The sequence below is a fragment of the Pezoporus wallicus genome, unplaced genomic scaffold, assembly GCF_028554395.1.
Source record: "Pezoporus wallicus isolate ANWC-B61680 ecotype Strahan unplaced genomic scaffold, APGP_CSIRO_Pwel_v1 contig_10389, whole genome shotgun sequence".
Taxonomy (NCBI): Eukaryota; Metazoa; Chordata; class Aves; order Psittaciformes; family Psittacidae; genus Pezoporus; species Pezoporus wallicus.
Genome location: NW_026637666.1, coordinates 142,413 through 163,804, shown reverse-complemented (window position 1 = coordinate 163,804; position 21,392 = coordinate 142,413). Strand labels below are relative to the sequence as shown.

At 44.0% G+C, this 21,392-nt stretch overlaps 1 protein-coding gene across 3 annotated transcripts; it reads left to right on the top strand.

Annotated features, from left to right (window-relative positions):
• Positions 1-1,199: 1,199 nt before the first annotated feature.
• On the top strand, positions 1,200-20,097 carry GGNBP2 (gametogenetin binding protein 2). Of its 3 annotated transcripts, none has more exons than XM_057407095.1 (13): positions 1,200-1,661; positions 5,637-5,717; positions 7,747-8,000; positions 8,916-9,014; positions 12,136-12,249; positions 13,905-14,114; positions 15,123-15,297; positions 16,743-16,922; positions 17,506-17,656; positions 17,830-17,955; positions 18,038-18,189; positions 18,585-18,833; positions 19,447-20,097. In XM_057407095.1, exons 1-13 carry the CDS (start codon positions 1,569-1,571, stop codon positions 19,648-19,650), a joined length of 2,088 nt encoding a protein of 695 aa, XP_057263078.1. In that variant the 5' UTR covers positions 1,200-1,568; the 3' UTR covers positions 19,651-20,097. The 3 variants fall into 3 exon arrangements, with proteins under 3 accessions (XP_057263078.1, XP_057263076.1, XP_057263077.1); XM_057407093.1 differs by having other exon boundaries at positions 16,743-16,937; XM_057407094.1 differs by having other exon boundaries at positions 1,202-1,661; positions 13,905-14,108; positions 16,743-16,937.
• Positions 20,098-21,392: the final 1,295 nt, after the last annotated feature.

Below are 21,392 nucleotides of genomic sequence, written 5' to 3'. Positions count from 1 at the left end.
TTGATGTCTGGGCTGTGTCCGGATGCATTTTGCCCACTTTACGCTCCCAGTCGGTCTGCGCTCGGCTGCACCTACAGCAACACCAGCACGGAGGCGCTTCCACACGCGGGCCTGGGCACCCTCCGGCCCTGTCCCACCCGAGACAGCGACGGGCTCCCACCCACCAACGCTTTGGGGTTCAACCCCACGCGCTCCCCTTCGCCCCCACCTCACGGGGCCCAGCTCCTTCCACCGCATCACGGGCACGGCGAGAGCCCAGGCACAGCGCCCCGCATCCCGCCGGCTCCTCGGCGCCGCGCCCCGGGGCGGAGACGCGACAGCAGCGGCCGCCCCACCGCAGGGAGAGGCCCGAGGAGCCCCCGCCCCGGGCCAGGCCTCTAACGTGCGCCCCCGCCCCTACCTCAGCCTCCCGCCCGGCGCCCGAGGCCCCAAGGCGCCGCCGGACAGCGCCTGAGGCCCCGAGCCCGCGGGAGGGGGCCGGCAGGTAACGGTTGAGCGGCCGGGTTGCGGTCTCTCGCGAGAGGAGGGCGGGGCAGCCCGGGGCCGCCGCCTGTGGGGAGGGCCCGGGGAGGGGGAGAGGAAGGAGGCGGCTCTGTGGCGGAGCCCGGGGTGTCCGCCCGCCTGTCAGAGCGCCTGGGCCGCCGACTCGCGGAGGAGCCGGTAAAGGCCCGAGGGGGGGCGAGGCGGCGGTGGGCCGCAGGGCAGGGTAACGGCCCCGGTGGGGCTGAGGGGAAGGCGGGAGGAAGGGGAGGCCGGGAGCGGCCCGCAGGCTGCTTCCACGCCATCGGCGCCCCGGGCGGGGAGCCTGCGCCGCGCCGGCTGGAGGCCGGGAGAGGACAGGGAGGGAAGGGCTGGGTCTGCCCGCCGCGTCGCCCGGGCTGCATCCCCGCGGTTCGCCCCTGTCCCCAGCCTGCACGAGGGAGGTGTCCGCGGCCGGTGCTGCGGAGCGGGAGGGCCGCGGGCCCCCTCCCCGCGGGCGCGGCCCGGCAGCGGGTGGCCCGGGGGCAGGGGCGGCTCCGCCTCGCAGGTGGAGGCGCCCCCCTCGCCCCGCCGCTGCTCCTCGCCCTCCGCAGCAGCCGCGGGGCGGGACGGGGGGTGCCGGAGAGCCGCGAGCCGCGCTCGGGGCTGGGTGGGTCCCCGGCGGCCTGTCTGGGCCGGTGGCGGGCGGGGAGAGCGGGAGCGGCCCGCAGCGCGGTGGGCTCCATCCCTCCGGCCTTCCTCCCCCGGCGGTGCCCAGCCGAGGGCCCGGTACGCTCCTCCCCGCCGTCCCCTCCCTTTCTTCCATGTTATGTCGCATTTCCCAGCCTCCCCACCTCTCCCGTTCCCGGTCCGTAGCCTTTTTGAGTCCCTTCCAAGGCCGAAGCGGCGGGCAGGCTGCGCGCCCGGGCGTGGGCTGGGCGGCGGGGCCGGCGCCCGGCGTGGTGAATCAGGCGATGGGGTAAAGCAGGCTTGTTCCCGGGGTGGTGAAAGTGTGCCGGGGAAGCGCGGCGGGTATTTACCTCCGCGGGGTTTGGCTGCTCGCAGGCTGGAGCGGGGAGGAAGCGGCAGCAGCAGCAGCAGCAGCAGCGATGGCGCGGCTGGTGGCGGTGTGCAGGGACGGGGAGGAGGAATTCCCTTTCGAGAAGAGGCAGATCCCCCTCTACATCGATGACACCCTCACGGTGAGTGCCTGCGGAGCGCGGGGTGTCCCCGCACCTCCCGCTCCCAACGTGTGCGGGCGGCGTGTTGCAATGCCCAGGCGAGGCCTTTCCTCTAGACAGGCCTCCCAGGCTCCTCCTTTGCTCCTGCAGCGTTAATCTTTGGGACTTTGCAACACTTCGGGTTAACAGCGCTTAATGTGGCAACTTTTTTATCTGATTCCCAGCTCTAAAAACATGCAGACCGCGTAATGAGAAAGTTATTGCTGTACTGGCTCGTTGTTTTCAAGTGACAAGCATGTCTCAGTGTCCAAGCCCAAACGTGGAGCAAAGCCGTTTTTCAGTTAATCAGGAAGGGAGCCATATTAAGGTTAAACCCCAGGTTTACAACGAGGTAATGAATATGCTGTCAGATAGGCAAGAAAAGGGTAAAGGTGTTTTTGAAAGCTTTGGCTTCAAGTAAGAGTTACTGAGTCTATAATAATGTGTCTGAAGTAACAAATCTGAGAGAGTTTCTGTTTCAGTGTGTTGTTCTGAATTAAAAAACATGGGGGGGTTGCCATTTCCAGAAGATTCAGTGGAAAAATGAGTGAAATGGAGCTTGGAGGCTCTCTAGTGTCTCCTGCTCACGTGTTTAGAGGTAGACTCAGAAATTGCATCCTAGGTGAACACAGCAAATGGGGGGGGGGAAATACGTGACTAGCCTGTTGTTGTTTGCTTTGATTCTTAGGGTGTGAAGAGGCTGGGTGGAAAATAAAATTGTACTTAGTGTAATGGGGTATCTTGATTTCTGCATTTGATTTCTGTTGCTGTCAGTGGCATGACAGTAAATGCTGTTACTTTAAATAGTGTAAAATTTACGTGCTTTAAATTCCTGATCTCGTGGTTTAGCACAGGAGAATGCCTGACTTGCATCAGCTAACTCTGTCAACCTCCTAGTGTAATTTCTTCCACCTTCCAGAACAAAACAATTGAGTATCTTGAGAGAGTCTCTTAACCCTCCATCCCACTGTTAAGGATTATCTGTCTCAATCCCATCTCGTTTTGCTACCTTTGAAGGAAAGGTCTTTGCAGTATTTTAGTTTTGATCGTTTTAAATGATGATGTATTATTAATATACCAACTATCATCAGTGGTTTTGACTTTATATGGTCTGTCAGCTCTGGTTAATTGTGCTTATACATTAGGCATAGTTTCCCCTTAAGTGGTCCAAAGCAATATCTAGCTCTCCTAGAGTGGCTGGTTACCTGGGAAACCCAGCGCTGTGTAAGAATAGTGTCATGGTTTAGTGCTGGACATGGCAGTGCTGGGGAAAAGGTTGGGCTTGATGATCTTAAATGTCTTTTCCAACCTGACTGATTCAATGATTGTGTGTAATTATTGGGGGGGGGGGGAGGTGTCAGTCCTCCGTCATGCCTTGAAAGTTGTTTTGCCCCTCCATTCCCAGGTAGTTTTAAGATCTTGGATTTCTCACTCTCTTCCCCCTGCCCTCCGACTCCCTAGTAAAAATCACGCATTAGATTGTGTCAGGTAGGCACCTTACCATGCTCTTGTTAAGTTTGCTGTGTTTAATGAGAGTGAAAATTCAGCTGTACCAGGTGTCAGGTAGATGACTTCAACTGACCTAAAATTTCATTTCTGGTTTTGCTCCAGCATTTAACACCAGGCCCAAACTTTGTGCAATTGCACCATGTTGTTGCTGTCCTTCTACTTTTTATGCCAGAGGCAAGCCATCCTCATGATTGGAGAGGTTCCTATAGCTCTAAATCAGATTTGTTTCCTTCTGGGTGAAGTGCAAGTCATCCTCAGCATGACTTATCTCAGGTCCTTTTTTTTTCCCCCTTGTTCATTCTGTTACTGTTATTGCAAGGTACTGGTGTTTGTGGGTGGCTTCTGGAGGCTATTATTAAATGAATTTGCAAAAGCAAGTGAATGAACTCTCACCTTCCTCATCTCAGTTGTGTATAAATTCTTTGAGAGCTATTGTGAGGCATGCAGTTGTCTTTGACACATAATTCTACATCTGCAGCATTACCTTTACAACAGTGGTGTTTAGTAACTGGTTTCTGTAGACCACTTTTAAAACTGGGGTTTTAAAAATAATGGGATTGCTGGAAGACAGTGGGAAGCTGGAAGACTTAATCTGTGCCTTAAATCTGGAAACAATGTATTGGTGATTACAAATTAGTGAATGAATGGCCTATCATGCTCTGAAGTGTGTGACATTGCTTTGTAATAGCATAGAGAGCTGTTTAGGTTCCTTGTGGTGCTGCTCTCCTATATGAATTGTTCACTACCACACTTTTCTGTTTCTTATGGCTCAGCTAGAACTTCAAGGAGGTCTAAATATTTAACCCGTTTAATTTCTTAAGCAGCTTTTATGATTTCTAGAAGGCATTCCATTTGATGTAAGGAAGTTGTGAGTGTACCATCCCTGGCAGTGTTCAAGGCCAGGTTGGACAGGGCTTGGAGCAGCCTGTTCTAATAGAAGGTGTCCCAAACTGGATGAGCTTTAAGGTGCCTTCCAACACAAATGAGGTTGGGATTCTATGTGATGGTACGGGAATTTTTTCTTCCAGTTCAGGGTGTGATGGTTGCAGATTTTTAACCACTTAATAAAATATTGTCAGACACATGAATTCATTTAGCCTTTGGTAATTTCACTGTTGTACAAAATACCTAAGGGTATTCTCTGATAATGGGAGATTGGGAGGGGGGAATATGCAGGTTGTATCTTCTCTTTGTTATTAGCAGATAGAGCTTTTATCTTTGCATTAGCTTGTTCCCCACAGAAACATCAAATGATCAATGTAGGAAACCTGTAATTCTGCAGCAAAAACTGAAGGAGGTCCTTGTGTGTATGGGTCAGGAGCAAGGGAGACTGGAGAAAAGATGCATGAGAGGTTAGGATTGGCACTGTTCTGCGTAAAGATAAGGCAGCTGTGCTAATGCTCCAATTTAGCACATGTGAGAGTGAAATATTGCCTTGCTTTAAGGCCTCAGAGAGTAGGTGTTTATTTTGGAGCAGTGTCTAGTGCCTGTAAAAGTAGATGTATGAGTTCTCTGGGGGCAGTGTCAGCAGTTTGCGGAGACAGCGGGGAATTGTATCTTTACTAGACAATTGAGGGAAGGTGTCCTATTCATCCTTTTTCCTCCCTCCAACTTGATTTGGTGTTGATTGGTATTAGAGTTATTAACCAAAGTTGTTACTTTATCTTTCAGATTTTAAAGTGAACTTTTATCACTGGTATTCATGAATTTCTGTATTTCTTCGGTTGGACAAAGAAGATCAACTGAACCAGTCTTTACATGTTTATCTAGTTGGTTTTATTTTACTCCATGCTTGTTCAGTTGGATTTGTGGCTGAAGAGTGTTAGAAATTGCCCTCTTTGTTGCATAGTAATTTGAAAAGAAATATGATTAATTACTTACAAGTAATCACATTGTTCTGAAGGCTTAACTTTTTACTTGGAGCCTCTTGGGAGCTGCAGCTGCAGTCATGCAAAACAAAGTATCCCTTGGAGTACCTTCTCGGGTTAATATGGTTTTAAATTAGCCTTTGAAGAAGTGGACTCAGTCATTAAGCTGTTGTGACTGTTTCTTCATAGCTTTATAAACGGAGTTGGGCTGTTGAATCAATTGGCATCTCAGTGTGTTAAAGTACAATATGTTGTTTCTAAACTGAAATGGGGGTCTCAAGTCGTGTAGTAATGTAATATAAATGCTGATGACTCCTTTAGCAATTTTTGCTTTCTCTGTAACAGCTATTGAGGAGTTGCCATTTATAAACTGCCTCTAGAGCATTCTGTTAGTGAAAGTTACTTTGAAACATCCGCTGTCTTAAACTAATACTTTTTTCCCAAGCTTCCAATAGTTAGGTGGGCAGAATGGGCATTCAGCATAAATTCCATCTTGTTTCCTCTGAGAAACTAAAATAAATTAATGCTCTTTTGGACTTTTTTTCTGAAAGCATTTTTTTTCCCTCTCTCTTTTGTATAGATGGTCATGGAATTTCCTGATAATGTGCTAAACCTTGATGGACATCAGAGTAACGGTGCACAGCTGAAACAGTTCATCCAGGTAAATGTACCCTACTGGGTTTTAAGGCCACGCATCAAGTCTTGCTTTCCTTAGACTCATGCTTTTGTTTCTCTAGGAGGCTGTCGCTCCAGGACTGCCTTAAAAGACAAATCAGCACCTATATACAATTACATATTGGTACCAAAGCACACTGTATACATTTGTTTTCTATGTTTTACAGCATTTATAGACTGTTGGCTGTGTCAGGAAGCAATTGCTGCCTGTTAGAATAGAATGCCTGTAAAAGCAATGCATCTTCTGCTCGCTGCCAGTTTATACATAATGGAAACTACAGTTTCTAAATACATTTTGATTATTTTCTTTTTTTCCTAAATGCTTTTGAGCTTCCTTTTCAAGTGGAAGTGTGAATTGCTTAGGACTGAGTTCTTATGATTAGTACCATACCAAGATAGAATTAATGTGCCAGTTTATAAATTATATATATAGTTGAATAGTGAGAGACTGTATTGTCTCTCCTTACTAAAGGAGCCTTACTTATCCCTGAAGCTTCACTAAATAGAAACATATCTGCCAACACTCTGGCAAGTAACTGGCACTCTAACACCTATAGCAACTAAAAAATTGTGCCACTTGATATGCAGAGGAACAGGCCGGTTTGCTGATGTGCAGCTTGTACTTCTTCACTAGTGGTAGCAGCAGTTCAGACATATGCTGCATGTAAAGCATAGCTGTGTTGTGAAAATAGCGCATCCCTCCTGTTGCCATGACTAGTACTATTAATTACAGGAAAGAGGATTATTGCAGAGTGATACCACTTGTCAGGTGACTTAACGTGCCTGCCTTTAAGAGCATAAATCTTAAATGTTATCTGATACAGGCTTTCCTTTTCATAACATGTATTGCATAAAGTGAGCTGAAAATATTTTCTCTTTTCAACTGATGTATTTACATGCTCCATGGGATTGATTAGTTTCACTATGTAGAACTGCTTTATTTCTTTCCTCAGAAGTTGTGACAAGTCATTTCTCCATTAGGAGTGTTTAAGTGGTGTGGTATGACAGTGATACAGAAAATACTGTTGTGGCAACATTTCCTGTGTGGATACAACTGTGCTTACAAAGCTGTGATTTGTAGAACTGGGGAAAATGCTGCTCACAATTAATACACTGACAGGACTCTGCTTTTACAGATGATACTGTGCTGATATCAGCAGTGCTGATATTCTAAGTGTAGATGTGTGTGAGGAAGGGACTCTCTTCTGCACAGCTCTGCTAGTGGCAGTTCAGTGTTGATGAAGTTCAAGCCAGTAATTTAGCAGAAGGAACAGAAGGGTATGTTCTTTGTGTGTGTGCCTGGATGTATTTGACAGAGGAACAAGGAGAAACTCCTGAATTTGTTTATTGATGTAAGAAACATTGAAGGTGTTCTCTTTAATGTTCTGTTACAAGCACGCATTGAATGTTCACTAGCAAAGTAAACTGTGTCACCCTGAATAGTAAGTAATACATGCTGGCTTTTCATTTCAGCTGTTGGAATTATACTGGCAAATGGCATTTAGCCTTCAAGGAAAAATATTGCAAAATTGTCTTGTCTGAACAGAATAAGCTTCTTGTAAATGAGGTTTCTGTATATTCCAGTGAGCATCCAGGAATTTACTTTCTATGCAGAGTTGTGCGTGAGACCCTTTACTAATGCATCTGTGCTGAGGTGGGGCTAAAAAGAGCTTCCTGATAGGGACAGGGAATGTTCCATTTGTTTGGAAGCAGCGTTTGCTGATATGAAAGACAGAAGGAGGAAACAAGAGCAGAAAAATATTAGCTTCCTTGCAGAGGGTAGATGGTAAGACTTGAAGCTGAATTGCTCCTATGCTATTAGCAAGTGTGGTTTTGTTCATACAGTAAGTATTTGAAATGTCTGCATTAAAACAGTGACCTGAAACTGAGCACTGCAGACAGCTTCCATGAGTGTATTTTGGTACGGAAAGGCTGTTGAAAAGGAAGAAATCTTAAACACACATCTTGAACTGTTCCTTTTGGTTTTAATGATTTAATTTCTTGTTCTCTTTTAGAGGCATAGCATGCTTAAACAGCAGGATCTGAACATTGCCATGATGGTGACATCGCGTGAAGTGCTGAGCGCGCTCTCTCAGCTGGTCCCATGTGTTGGCTGCCGTCGCAGTGTGGAACGTCTGTTTTCTCAGCTTGTTGAGTCTGGAAATCCAGCACTTGAGCCCCTGACAGTAGGGCCAAAAGGGGTTCTGTCTGTAACTCGAAGCTGTATGACTGATGCAAAGAAGCTGTATACACTGTTTTATGTACATGGGTAGGTGTCTTAGAAATGCCCAGATTATTCTTACCTGGGGAAGAGCAAATCTAGCTTCTGTGCATTTGACTTTATAGCTGCCGTGGTGATACTAAAACGTCACAAGTTTAGATCTTCTAGTGCATACTTGCCTTTTAGAGCCATTTTAAACTAGTTATCACCTAAACTGGGAAAAACCAAACCCAACTAATCTGTCATATCATCAGTTGAGATGCCATGATTGCAGTTGAAAGATACTGATATTTAAAAGTTCAGTTATCAATCTGGAATAGGTGCTGTGGGTTTTTCATGGTCTCTGGAAGAAGCATGTTTCTTCACCCTGCTACTTTGCAACTATTAACTAGCACCTGGCCCTAAAAAACTTTGTACTCCTTGAGTATAAAGGTGACACTGAGAAAGTGAAACCTTCTGGATTTGGCTACCACAATAAATAGCCTTGGTGCCATTTGTTTCTCAGCTGTCAGCAGACCAAACAGTGACTGCTCACCACAGTGTGCCTTGGCCTTCCAGCTGGCTTCAGCTCATTCTTCTTTCTGCAGTTAGCAGGCTAGTGAGAAGTAGGAAAGGTTAATGCAGAGCTGGGGCAGTCGAGATTTGGAGGGTGAGGTAAATAAAGTGGTCATAGTGGTTCCCCACACTTCTGAAATAGGCATCATTGCTCGAGGTCTGTTACTTAAAGTTATGCAATAGCTTTTTAGATGTGGGTTCTCTTTATCTTGCTTGCTAGGATTTGTCTGGAAAATCCTTGTGTACTGCAGGATTGTCTGTCAGAACAAGTTAAAATGGGGGACAGGAGGAAGTTTTAGGTAGAATTCATTAGTGCACTTGTTTCTGGTACATGAGCTGAATTAATCCCTTTAAAATTTCTCTGGATGACCATGTTTTCAGAATATTAATTCAATTTTTTTTCCATAGGTCCAAACTGAATGATATGATTGATGCAATTCCCAAAAGTAAGAAGAACAAGAGATGTCAGTTGCACTCCCTGGACACACACAAACCAAAACCTTTGGGGTAAGTTCCTTTAACATCCACAGTTCCAATGAAAATATGTTAAGAAACCAGACTATTGATAGTACCTTATGTGTAAGCATTGTGGTAAAATTCTTATGCTGTTATCTGTTTCCCAGAGTAGTAATCTCTAGACTATTTGGTGTTTATAGCTGACTCAGATAGTTGTGGGGGAGAGGAACAGAAGCACCCAGGAGTTCTGGGCAGTGTGTGTTGCAGGGCATGAGCCCTTCTCCATAGGCTTTGTAAAACAGTAGTTAACCCTTTTTTGTGCAGTAAGAGTGAGTTTTGTCAGTGAGGTGTTTCTTTCCTTGCTCATGCTTTGACTGGACAAAACTAGTGCTATGAGCTCTTCTGCCCTCCCAAAATAAGCTCTGTGGTCGTTCCTCAGTGTGAGTTGTCCCTCTGCCCTTTGTCGGACCTACCGAAGGCAACTGGTGATGCTTTCATACCAAATTTAAGGCTGCAATAAGAAATGAGCTGTTCCCCAAGACTTGCTTATTGGTTCTGGTCATTTCATTTTTGTCTCTTTGCTTTTGGGTCTGTTTTGTTTGGGATTTTTGTTTTTTGGTATAAAAATATCCATGTTTGATTTCAAAGCCAGGTGCCAAAATGCAGCTTGGCACAGTGCTTTCTGATGTGTTTTTCATATCTGTCTGACATAACTTGGACTATAGCCTGCTCAGGGCATAGATGGCTTCTGCACAGTGCTCTCAAAAGACAACAGGGTTTTATGCTCTACACCTCAATGATTGATCAGCAGTTTTTCTCACACTGCAGTGAAAGAGAGTACATGCTAAATGAATAAACATCTTGCTTGGGGGTTATTAAAAATGCCTTGCACAACTGTGAATAAATAAAGGCCTTTATTGTGGTGGGGCTGCAGGGTTAAAACTGAACTGTATTTTCTCAAAATACAACAGCATGTTTTGAATGCACCAGTGAAAAAGATAATATGTGTGTGTATATATATATATATATACACACACCTCTGTGTCTTGAAGTTGAAATAGGTTATTCCAGCTGGCTAACCAGAAAAACACTCCCTGCAAATCTGTTGTGGCTTCGGGGGCATTTTGTTGTTTGGGGGATGTTTATTATTATTTTTATCATGACCAGTTGGACTGCTGTGCTTAGCTGAAGTGTCCACGACCTGGTTTAGTCGGTTGCGTTCTCCTTCTGGTTAAGCATGCAACCTGTGAAAGCTGTGTGAAAGCCTTGCTCATGGTTTCCAGTTACAGGATGTATGTTTTTCTACGCAGACTTGAGTCGCTTTGGGTTTAGGTAAATCCCCTGAGCTGGTAGGCATGTGGAATTTGACACTTGCTTTTCACTTGGGCTGCTTGAGAGCAGTGGTAGCTAATCATTATCTCCATTTTTTTATTTTGGTTACAGGCTTTTCATACAATTAGTTTAAAGCTTATGTTACACAAGCAAAAGGTCATAAGAGTTGTAGGGTTATGTTAACATAAAGCAAATCCAAAGCATTATGAAAGTGTTAATTTTTTCTTTACTTTTGTTTTTAATAAGATTAATCTTTTCTGTGTAAGAACGTGTATTGTGGAACCTGCAGTGACCATTTTGGCAAAGGAGAACAATTCTGAAACTGAATGAATAGAGAGGAAAATGCTGCCTTTGTTTCCTCAAGTCAGGCTGGAATAAATCTCCTTAGTGTTCTGAATGCTGGCAGGTTAATAGGGAATATATGGAAGAGCAGTATTTAGTACACTACAGGTAAAGCCTTCTGCTTTATGTGATAACTTAGCTTGTGCACAATCAGTGTAGTTTGCTAAAGAAACACGGCTTGCACTCTGCTTGCTCAGTCCATAGCCATTTATTATGCTTCAGAAGTGATCAGGGTGAATCAGTACTGCTGTTTCTCCAGATAAATGTGCTGCCTTGAGTGGAAGCAAGTGTGCTAGCAGCCGAGGTACAGAGGCATCAAATAGAACTGTTCTACAGAACAAATTCTATTTATCAATTTAGAGCTGCTTATTGCAAGAAACCTCTTCAGCTGAGTTGCATCTCCTGGGCATTTGGGACACACAGAAGAGGCTTTGAGTTGTAATTGTGTTGCTTAATTGGACAAGTTACATAACTATCTAATACCACTTGAGTTACTTGATGTCCTCTCTTTGTGTGCCTGGTTTATGGCTACTTGGGTCCATTTGAGGCTAAGGAGCATTTTAACCTCTCATAAAATGCAAGCCATATGATGTGGCAGGCTAGATAATAGCACACACAGATACCCTTGAGGAGCTAATTATTAAATGGGAGTGCTTCTTCCCCTGTTTTCCTGCTCTGTTGTACCCATACATGAGCTTAAACAGAACTGACCGTTCTGATAAAATGTCAAGTGTAGGCAAGCCTGTAAGTAAGCATGACTGCTGTTTGCAGTTTGTTCTTTGCTCTATACATGTACTTTTAGCATATCCAGACTTAGAGTTTGGGGTTTTTCTTAATGAATTCCGGAAATGAAATGTCGTGTGTTCTATGGTTTCTGACAGTGGTAGATGTGTGGAAATCTAGGGGGTTTCTTTGGCTTTTTATTTCATGGTTTTGATTTGGTTTAGTAAGTTCTCCCATGAAACTTTATCCTCCAGAAGTATTAAAACTTGTGTGTGTAATAGAGACAATATCCTGAAGAAATGCTGCTGGCTTTCAGCTGGGACTTCTAAAAGTCCTCATGAATCTTGGTTTTCAAACGCGGACAGCACAATTTGTATCTCACGTCTGACCCTGACTTTACTGGAGGCTAAGGCTCAGCCTGTAAGGGATTCAAAGTAAATTAAGGGCCATGCATTTTCATAGCATTTGTTTAGGAAAAATAAGTAGTGCACTATATATATATATATATATATATATAGTATAGGTTTAAAAATGTTTTTTTTAATGCTGTGTGACACTGAAGGGAGCGTTAGCACACTCAGTACACAGAAATTCAGCGCAGATAAGGAAAGCAGTGAAGACATGAGGAAGGAGGAGAGCAAGTGTAGCATCATTTGCCACTGTGGGTCTTTCCAGGGAGCAGTCAGGTAAACTAACAATGCTTTATTTTGCTTCTTTTCTGAACCCCTCCCAGGATGATGGACAGTCTTTTGTTTCTTATGATCTTCTTTTGCAGGGGTTGTTGGATGGATGTGTGGGAGCTCATGTCCCAGGAATGCAGGGATGAAGTAGTTTTAATTGACTCTAGTTGTCTTTTAGAAACATTAGAAACCTATCTACGGAAACACAGGTATGTTAAAAGAACAAAGGCACCCCTTCATCGTGAGGAATACGTGCTGTGTTGTTTTGAGAGTCAAAATGTACGCGGAGTTCACTCAGTGCTTAAAAGTATAAAGGATTCTTCTTATACCTTCCATCTAAGCTTCATGGTGATGGGGAACTTTGGCAGATTGGATTGTAACAGACTAAGACTGAAATACTCCTTGTGTTTTACCTATTGTTCCGGGTTATGGTAGTGCAGAGAGCTCAGGTGAAGTCATAGCTGCTTGTCTTAATACCTGTTTTGTTAGGATTAAGTTGATTTACAGTTTGATGTATTAAAGCCGTCTGTATTCTTTCACAAGTAGCCTACTGTGTCTGGGACTATACTTTTCATTTAGGCTTTCAGGGAGTATGTGCAAATTCAAACTAATGTGAGCTAAACTAATGAAAGCAGGTTTTAGGCTTGGTGTTGCTTTTAAATCACTGCTTTAAAACAGTTATTTATGACTTAGTACTGTTAGTACTATTAGGTCTCTCTTGCAAGGTAAAAATAGGCCACTAAATCATTGCTGCATGTGTATGGGAGCTACCATGCTGATTAAAACGCTTTATTTTCCAGTAGTCTCAAGGTTCTGATACCACACAGTGGGACCACAGATGGGCGCGGGGGTGGTGGTGGTGTGGAAATAACACTTTGGAAACAAAATAGCTTTAATCTCCTGTGACATTAAACATGGTGCTGGCAGCATTCCTGATGCTAACCTGCAATAATATTACTGTTTTCTTTCCTTTCATCGCAGAAACTAGCCAGTTATCATAGTTCTATCAAACATCAAAGTATGTTTTGACTTAGTGTTGTCAAGTGAGTGGACAAACTAGGAAAGGGAAAAACACCATCCAGGGATGGCATGAAGAGCCAGCTTTTCAAGCTGAAACCTGAAATGTGAGCAGCTTGTCTGACTTGCATTGTTAAATTCATACAGCCAGAGGTTTTGTAGCTTCTTGAAGATGACTCCTGTTATAAAATAGAAAGAGCTGAATTTGGTTGTATTTTAATTGTAACAGGCTTCATAACTATGCTCTTCTCAGATGAGTTATCTGAGCTATGTTTAAATTGAAACCTTGTTTGGCTATCTGTGCAGTTATCTAGTAATTCAAAATATGTTTAAAGGTGCTTGTAGTGGAAACATCACTCACATAGAGCAGGCAACAGAGGAATTTCTTTTTCTTCTTACTGCTTATCACTCGATTGTACTTCAAATAATTGCCATAAAGTAACATGGAGGGTGTTACTTGGGGGGAATTTTGTCCTGGGTTATACTAATGATCCATTTTGTTTGCTATTAGATTTCTGATCTTTAAACAAGTGGATTTGCATGTCCATCTAGGAGTTTCTTCATATTAACAGTTAGCCTGATTTATACCTTGCAGCATGAAAAGTTGATATCCAGACGTGTAAGATATGATAGGTAGTATAATACATACAGTAAACTTACAGTGGCTTACAGCCAAAGTCTTACTTTTGAAGTAACATAAACCTTATGTGACCTAGTTTAAATATAGCATGCACTATTAAATAGCTCTGTACGTTATAACTTAGACTTATCTGCACTTTGCTCAGTATATTGTAACTTACTCTGCTTGAATAAGAACTCAGTCCTGTTCTGTTCTGTTCCAACACAGGTTTTGCACTGACTGCAAAAACAAAGTCCTTCGGGCGTACAACATTCTCATTGGCGAGCTGGACTGCAGCAAGGAGAAGGGCTACTGTGCTGCTCTGTACGAGGGCCTGCGCTGCTGTCCCCACGAGCGCCACATCCACGTGTGCTGCGAGACAGATTTCATCGCACACCTCTTGGGCCGGGCCGAACCCGAGTTCGCAGGAGGGTATGAGTATGTAATTTGCTAGAGTGGGCTATCTAGCGCTTTGCTTCTTTATTTTATTACTGACTGTGTTTTGCAAAAATGGTTTATTGCCTCCTTGCTGCAGAATAATGTCAATGTCTGTGTGGAATAGTCACGGTAAAGCAGGTTTTCAAGGTAGCGCTTCAGTGCAGCAAACATTTCATGCGTGCTTTTGACTTTAGAATGCATTTAACTCTGAAGGCAAGCCTGAAAGAAATTGCCAGATGTGTGCTAGTTGATGTGTTTACTCACAGGACTGCCTGCTTTTCCGTTGAGGTGTTCAGAATATGCGAAATAGAAAGAGATCCTTGCTTGGCAGGTTTACCAAATGCCAAGTGTTCAATTTAGTTCTGTCACCACTTGTATATTGTAGCAATTCCTGAACCTGTTTTAGCATCTTAAACTCCTACAGTGAAAAGTGCAAGTCTGAGCTCAATTAAAGCTCAGTCATAGCTGTTTAATGAGGATGGTAAATCCTTTCATAATGGTTTTTCCTTAATAGAATACAGATTAATGCTGAAATGTTTTTACTTGGTACGGTAAGTAGTGTATGAACTCCTGTGTGTGTTTATTCAGCTTCAGTTAACTGACACATAAATGTGTAGGAAGGTGAAATATTTGCTATAAACTAAATACAGATTGCATTAAATGAGAGAGTGGCTGCATCCCTGGCATTAAAACTCTGCTGATCCCTGTTATTAGGAGTGAGCAGAGACTGGTGGGACACTGCCTTCTGAAGTCACAGGTGGGAAGGCATAGTGCAGCTTAACAGCCCTGTGCACAGATTAACCTGTGAGGAATGTTGTGGTGGTTTTGACCTGGTCCTTTCTATTTTGCATCTGCATGCAGCACAGCAGAACTGGGTTTAAAAAGCTGTTCGTGCAAACATTATCTTTAGTTGAACATCAAGAAAATACGTCATTGAGCTGCTTTGATCTCTTGGTAGACTTCCAGCTCCTTTAACAATACTGTACTTTGGTTCAACTCTTCCTGTAGACGAAGAGAAAGGCATGCTAAGACAATAGACATAGCCCAAGAAGAAGTGTTGACCTGCCTGGGTATTCATCTTTATGAAAGATTACACCGAATCTGGCAGAAGCTGCGGGCTGAGGAGCAAACGTGGCAGATGCTTTTTTACCTGGGTGTCGATGCTTTACGCAAAAGCTTTGAGGTAAACCCCGAGTTTGATCTAACCCCAGTTGCTGTAGGAACTACATGCATCTCACTAAAATGATTTTTCTGCTTTCTACTAACATTGGGCTGGAAGGAGCTTCAAGGGTGGTGCATTCGATCCCTGGCTCACAGTGGGCAGCAGTTGTGTAACATCGATGCATAGCACAACTGAGTCGCCTTCCAATGTGAAGTCTCCTGGACCACAAAAGGTTGAGGCTTGCTTGTACTTACAGCACACTGTAATGTGCAGCTTGGAATCTGCTGTGTCTTTAATTCACAGTGAAGGTTTTTCTACCTGATAGCATTTAAAAGTAGCTCTGGCCACAACAGGTTTGGCTTAATAGTAAAAATGGAGGATGTGCTTTTGGATTAGAGACACAACTGCTAACTCTTGCATTCAGTGTGTACCAAATGCAGTCTGTAATCCTCTGGGATCTTGAACTCCATGCAGTTCCTTCAGCATATGCCAGTAGTACACTTCCCCTTTGGTATGACATAAGTCTTTTTTATGTTTGTCTTCTATTCTTAATGATTGTTCTCTCTAAAAATGTCTAAAACATCAGAGGAGGAGGAACAAAACAGGTTGGGAAGGGTCATAGTGGAACCCTCGCCTGGTTCTTGGAGGTTTTTACAAGTACCTTTTCTAAGACTTACAATGCTGTGGCAGTAGCATTGACTGGGTGCACGGTAGCATTCCTGGCAGGTTTTGTCTTGGTGTGGAGTTGAAAATGCATTGGCATTGTTACATTCAGGTAGATACACTGCTATGTGATGTTGGTAATGGACTTGAAATGCAGAACTGTTCCATCTCTATATAGGGTCCTTTTCTGACGTGAGTGGGATTGGTGATGTCTCAGTTTGGCTTAAGGAGCTCTCAGAGTGATCTGGGAAAGAAAAGGGAATGTATTTTTACCTCTGTAGGAGCATTGGTCCAGAATAGCTGACTGGTTTAACTGTATCCTTGTAACTGTATGCGGATGTGCCATTATGATACTTGCTCTGAACTTAAAGAACATATTTAGATACTGCTGCATCTTGAGATACATTTAGGCTGCTTAGAAAAATCAGCTACATTTTTCACTGGTTATCCTAGACAAAGAGCTGCAGGAATTCTGTAGCAGTAGTTCTAATGTGGCTTTTTGTGTTAAATAATCAGCGTGAACAGTAAGCGTGGGAAAGAGATCCAAAAATGCATTCAAATCCACAACTTCTCCCTGAAAATTGCAAATCTGGGCCGTAAGTTAGACACAGCGCTCCCCACATACATGGATCTCCTGCAGCACTCTAAAGGGAGTGCCTAGGTCTGGGTAGGCATTTTTCTGTGAGGGTCAGTAGTTGTGTTGCGGTGACTTTGTAAGTACTTACCAGCTGTTTTCCTTGTTTATCATGTAAAAGCTTGAATTGTGTTAACATCTATAAATAGATCTAACCTCTTACAAACAGATGGCCGTGGAAAAAGTGCAGGGTATTAGTCGATTGGAGCAGCTCTGTGAAGAGTTTTCAGAAGAAGAAAGGGTGCGAGAGCTGAAGCAAGAGAAGAAGCGCCAAAAACGGAAGAACCGGCGGAAAAACAAGTGTGTGTGTGAGATCCCTGCTCCTTCGCAGGCACCAGAGGAGAAGGAGGTAAATCAAACAAAGGTAAACACTCACAGCTACATAACTGCATTTGTAATTCAGAGCTTCATTCATCAGCTCACTGGTTTGGGTTAGAATTCCTGAGGGGTTTTACTGTATCTGCTCACTGAGGAACTGAATGCTTTTCCGGATTAGTACAGCCTTTTTGTAAAGTAGTTGCCTGGAACTCCTTAGCTTTGGGTTGTTTTTAAATCCTGAATCTCCAGGGGTTCAGGTTATCCTGAGACTATTGTTTTCAACTCTCATTTCTTAAAGATCACTTAGAGCATGGGAATTTGTGGTTGCAGGCAGTCTGCATCGAATTGGATGGGGGGGGGCTTTGAGTAATTTTACACTGCATAAATGCAATCATTATCCTGGATCTCCTGACTGAACTTATTCATGTTATTGTGGGGAAAGTGGTTGGTAGAGGGGGTGGTTTTAGTTGTTTATACTTGTGAAGAACTACAAGCAACGCTGTGGCTGTTGCCAGTCAGTGTCAGTTGTTTTCTCTTGTGTACGAGTATCCTCTATGGAGATGTTGGCTGAGCTCCTTTCAGTACTTGCAAGTAACTTTTGGTTTTGTTTCAAGGAGAATTCAAACTTCACGGAAAGCAGTTGCAAAGCCTGTGGTAGCACTGAAGAAGCTAACAATTGTGTAGAAGTAATTGTTACTAATGAAAGCACTTCTTGCACCTGTCCTAGTAGTGGTACCCTATTAGGTTCACCTAAAATCAAGAAAGGTATGTTGAAGGTCATTGCTTTGCATTGTACAAACAGTGACCATGTCTGGGCTGAACAGCACTCAGCTATTTTTAGAAATCACTTCTTTTAAAGATTTCTTTCATCTTAGAGGCATAACTAAAGAGTATGCAACAGCTCCTCTACATCACTGTGACCTTTCACTTCATCTCAGGTTTATCTCCACATTGTAATGGCAGTGATTGCGGCTATTCATCTAGCATGGAGGGCAGCGAAACAGGATCTCGAGAGGGGTCAGATGTGGCCTGCACTGAAGGCATTTGCAACCACGACGAGAACGGTAGGTTTGGTATGAGTACAACATCGGTTTGGTATCCACTGAACTTAAGTATCTGAAGTGCAAATGGCCTTGTCTTTTGCAGGAGATGATCCGTGTGTCCATCGCTGTGAAGACAAAGAGGAGGATGGAGATAGCTGTGTGGAATGTTGGGCTAATTCAGAAGAGAGTAACACAAAAGGCAAAAACAAAAAGAAGAAAAAGAAAAGTAAAACCTTGAAGTGTGAGAATGAACACGTAAGGAGCACAGCTGTTCCAGAGTGCTTGTTTAAATGCATGTGTTTTATAGTAGTTACAAAAGTATTTCAGTTGTGACTAACGCTGTAAGTGGGATAACAAGGATCTGCCGCTGCCTTTCCATCCACGTTTTGAAATCAAGATCCTTCCTACAATAGGTTGGGTTGGGAGGAATCTCTCCTGTGTTGCTAAGCATGTCCACTCAAGACATTGTGTCACTCAGGGAATTGACATGCCATGCCCCCCTCCTCCCTAGGCACACACGTGTAAAAATACATGTCCATGTTCTCTTTTTGAACTTCCTGCTTTCCTCTTTCTCCCTACCTCCATCTGAAACTTGAATGATTCAGGTTGAACGCTGCTGGTCCTTCATTACAGGCTCTTTTCCATTCTAGATTCAGAAGCTTGGAAGCTGTATGGCAGATCCAGGTAACAGAGAGACCTCAGGAAATCTCATGCACACAGAGTTTCATCGCGACAAGACCAAAGACACACATGCTGAAAGCTGCTGTAGCTCAGAAAAAAGTGGGCAGCAGTTGCCTTGGTTTGAGCATATGAAAAACGTGTCACAGTTTGCAGAACCTACAGACATGTCACTTGTTCCTGATACTGGAAAAGGTGCCAAAAGCTTAGTGGAACTCCTTGTAAGTAACGGCTTCCTTTGAATTCTAGGCTGTAGCATACTGCTTTAAACCCTCAGGATTGAGGATGGGGTTTAGAAGGGAAACCTCACTGAAGAACTGTTACAAGAGAGAACGTAACTGAAGATTCTGGTGCTTTGTTTGCTTTTGCATGTTCTCTGTAAAGTATGTGTAACTCGGACGCTTTGCAGAGGAGGAGAAATTGCCTGTCACTGGAGTGCAAGTGACAGAACTTGTATTGTAACTGCTCATTAGCAAGGATTGCGTTATTCCATAAAATGAAATGTGGTTTTTTGCTGCCTTCATGCCTCAAATATTACTTTCCCACTACACACTCCTTGGGCAGCTGCTTCTTGCTCCATTCTTCGTCCTTTTCTCCATTGCTTAATTTAATGCTCTTGCAATGGGAATATGCTAAGACTCTGAAGCATGTTCTGGTTCTTCATGACTCTTACCACAATCTAGCAGAGTATGGTGTGTCAATCAGGTGGCTGCAGTAGCCAGGTACAGCTTGTGGTGTCATCAGGGCAAGGGTAGACCCTGAGTACAATTGCGAGAGGTGAGCTGCACAGGAAGGGTGATGCTCGAGTTCTTAAAGGCCTGCTTTCCTTTGCAGGATGAGTCTGAATGCACTTCTGATGAGGAAATCTTCATCTCACAAGATGAAATCCAGTCCTTTATGGCAAACAACAAGTCTTTTTACAGCAATAGAGAACAATACCGACAGCATCTGAAGGAGAAATTTAATAAGTACTGCCGCTTAAACGATCACAAGGGGCCCATTTGTAACAGTTGGTTGACAACGGCTGGAGTGAACTAAAGCCAATAAAGTAGCTCTGTCTTTCACTGAACCTCTCGATGACTACTGCGTCTTCTCTTTCAAAAACTTAATTTTGTGACTTATGGCAAATTTTATCTTAAATTAATGTGATTTTTTTTTTCTGTTTTTTTTGGGGAGGCTGGTGGAGGTGGTTTCATTAATTCTGTTCTTTCTTCAGGCTTGTCTCTTTAGTTGAGTAGCTGTGCAAGCCTCTCTTATAATTTAAAGCCATCTCTTTTCAGTCAATGTTTCTCTTACTGTGAGACTTACAAGAAGCAAACTAGTGGCAAAGTAATGTTGTACCTATAATTCTGTACAGAATGACAATGAGCTGAATATAAGATTTTACAAAGTAGACATCCATTTGCAAGATGTTTTGGATGTAATATGTTAAAGCGCAATGTGCAAAATTTAAATAAAGAATATTTATTAATATGCATAGTAAAAGCTGGTGTTCATGTTTCTACTTTCCGCACCCCTGCAGCAGTTCAGGCTCCTTCTGGTGCGATGCTGTGGCTGCAGGCTGCGTGACGCCACGGAGGTAAGTGTATGGTGAGTAAATGTGGCCTGGGGAACACGCAGACCTCTCCCTGTGGTTTGCTGTAGTTAATACGTGATTTGAGTCACTATGCAGCAAGCAGGAGGAGTGTGCAGCCTGCACCGTGCTGGGGGCTTGATGACAAACTGAATTAAGACAGTCGCTGCTACCAGTGAGTTATTTCGCACTGACAAACGCACTTATTTCCCCTCTCCCCCCAACAACGCGAGCTCGAAGCTTCTGCGTGAGCCTGGCCCAGGGTTAAGGTGCTTTGGCAGATCCCACTAGGGCCGCCGGGGGGCAGCGGCGGAGCGTTTTCGAGGGGGAGAGCGATGGGCAGCGCTTCCCGCTGCCGGCACCAGGGGAGGCTCCGGGTTTGCTTTTGCGAGCATCATCTGTGGGTGGTGGAGATGAGGTGACTCTGTACCGAGCGTAAAACGAATTTACCCCCTCTAGGCACGCACTTACAGGTCTCTCTCAGGCAGTGCTGGTGTTAAAGCAGAGGTTAACGAGCTCAAACGGCAGCTGTGGCAACAAACGAGAGAAAACCAAAACCTGCTCGAATTTGTAACAGGCAAAATGTGTGGAAACGCAAGCACGGTGGAGAGAACTCTTACCAATGCGTGCAGGAGGACAAGGCCACCTTCACGATGCCAAGAGCCACTGAGGTGAGCAGAAACTGAGACTCAAAAACCCTTCCCAAAACCTTACTTTGCTTAATCCTGTTCCACACTGAGCATCTGTCAGTCATCCCTTTAGGGTACACGTGCCACAGCAGGGTTGCAGCAGCTGCTTCACACCAGCACCACCTGTCTGAACTGATTTGCCTTTGAGGAACAAACTCAGGAAGCTAAAACTGACCTGATTTTTCCTGTAATAACCAGGTCTCACATTACACTTCTCCATTGGATACTCTAATTTACTTTTTCCTCATCTCCCATCCACTAAAAGCAAACATCCACATTCAACCGCAAACCTTAAATCCAAACCCAGGCCCTTCCAGCGTATCTTGCATCTGAGTAATGCACCAATATTCTGTATTCTGAGGCAAACAAAATCACATTTAAAGCATTTATTTTGAAAAATAAAATACAAAAGATCATTGAATTATAATTGTACAGGGAATTATCAACTCCTTTGTTTTAAATAAAAGATATTTAACAGTTTCCACACGTGAATAAAACAACAGTTCCACCAGAAACGT

Coding starts and splice junctions, on each gene's coding strand:
- GGNBP2 (XM_057407093.1), top strand. CDS start 1,569: ATGGCGCGGCTGGTGGCGGTGTGCAGGGACGGGGAGGAGGAATTCCCT. Junction 9,015..12,135: donor CACAAACCAAAACCTTTGGG/GTAAGTTCCTTT, acceptor CTTCTTTTGCAG/GGGTTGTTGGATGGATGTGT. Junction 14,115..15,122: donor GAGTTCGCAGGAGGGTATGA/GTATGTAATTTG, acceptor CTCTTCCTGTAG/ACGAAGAGAAAGGCATGCTA.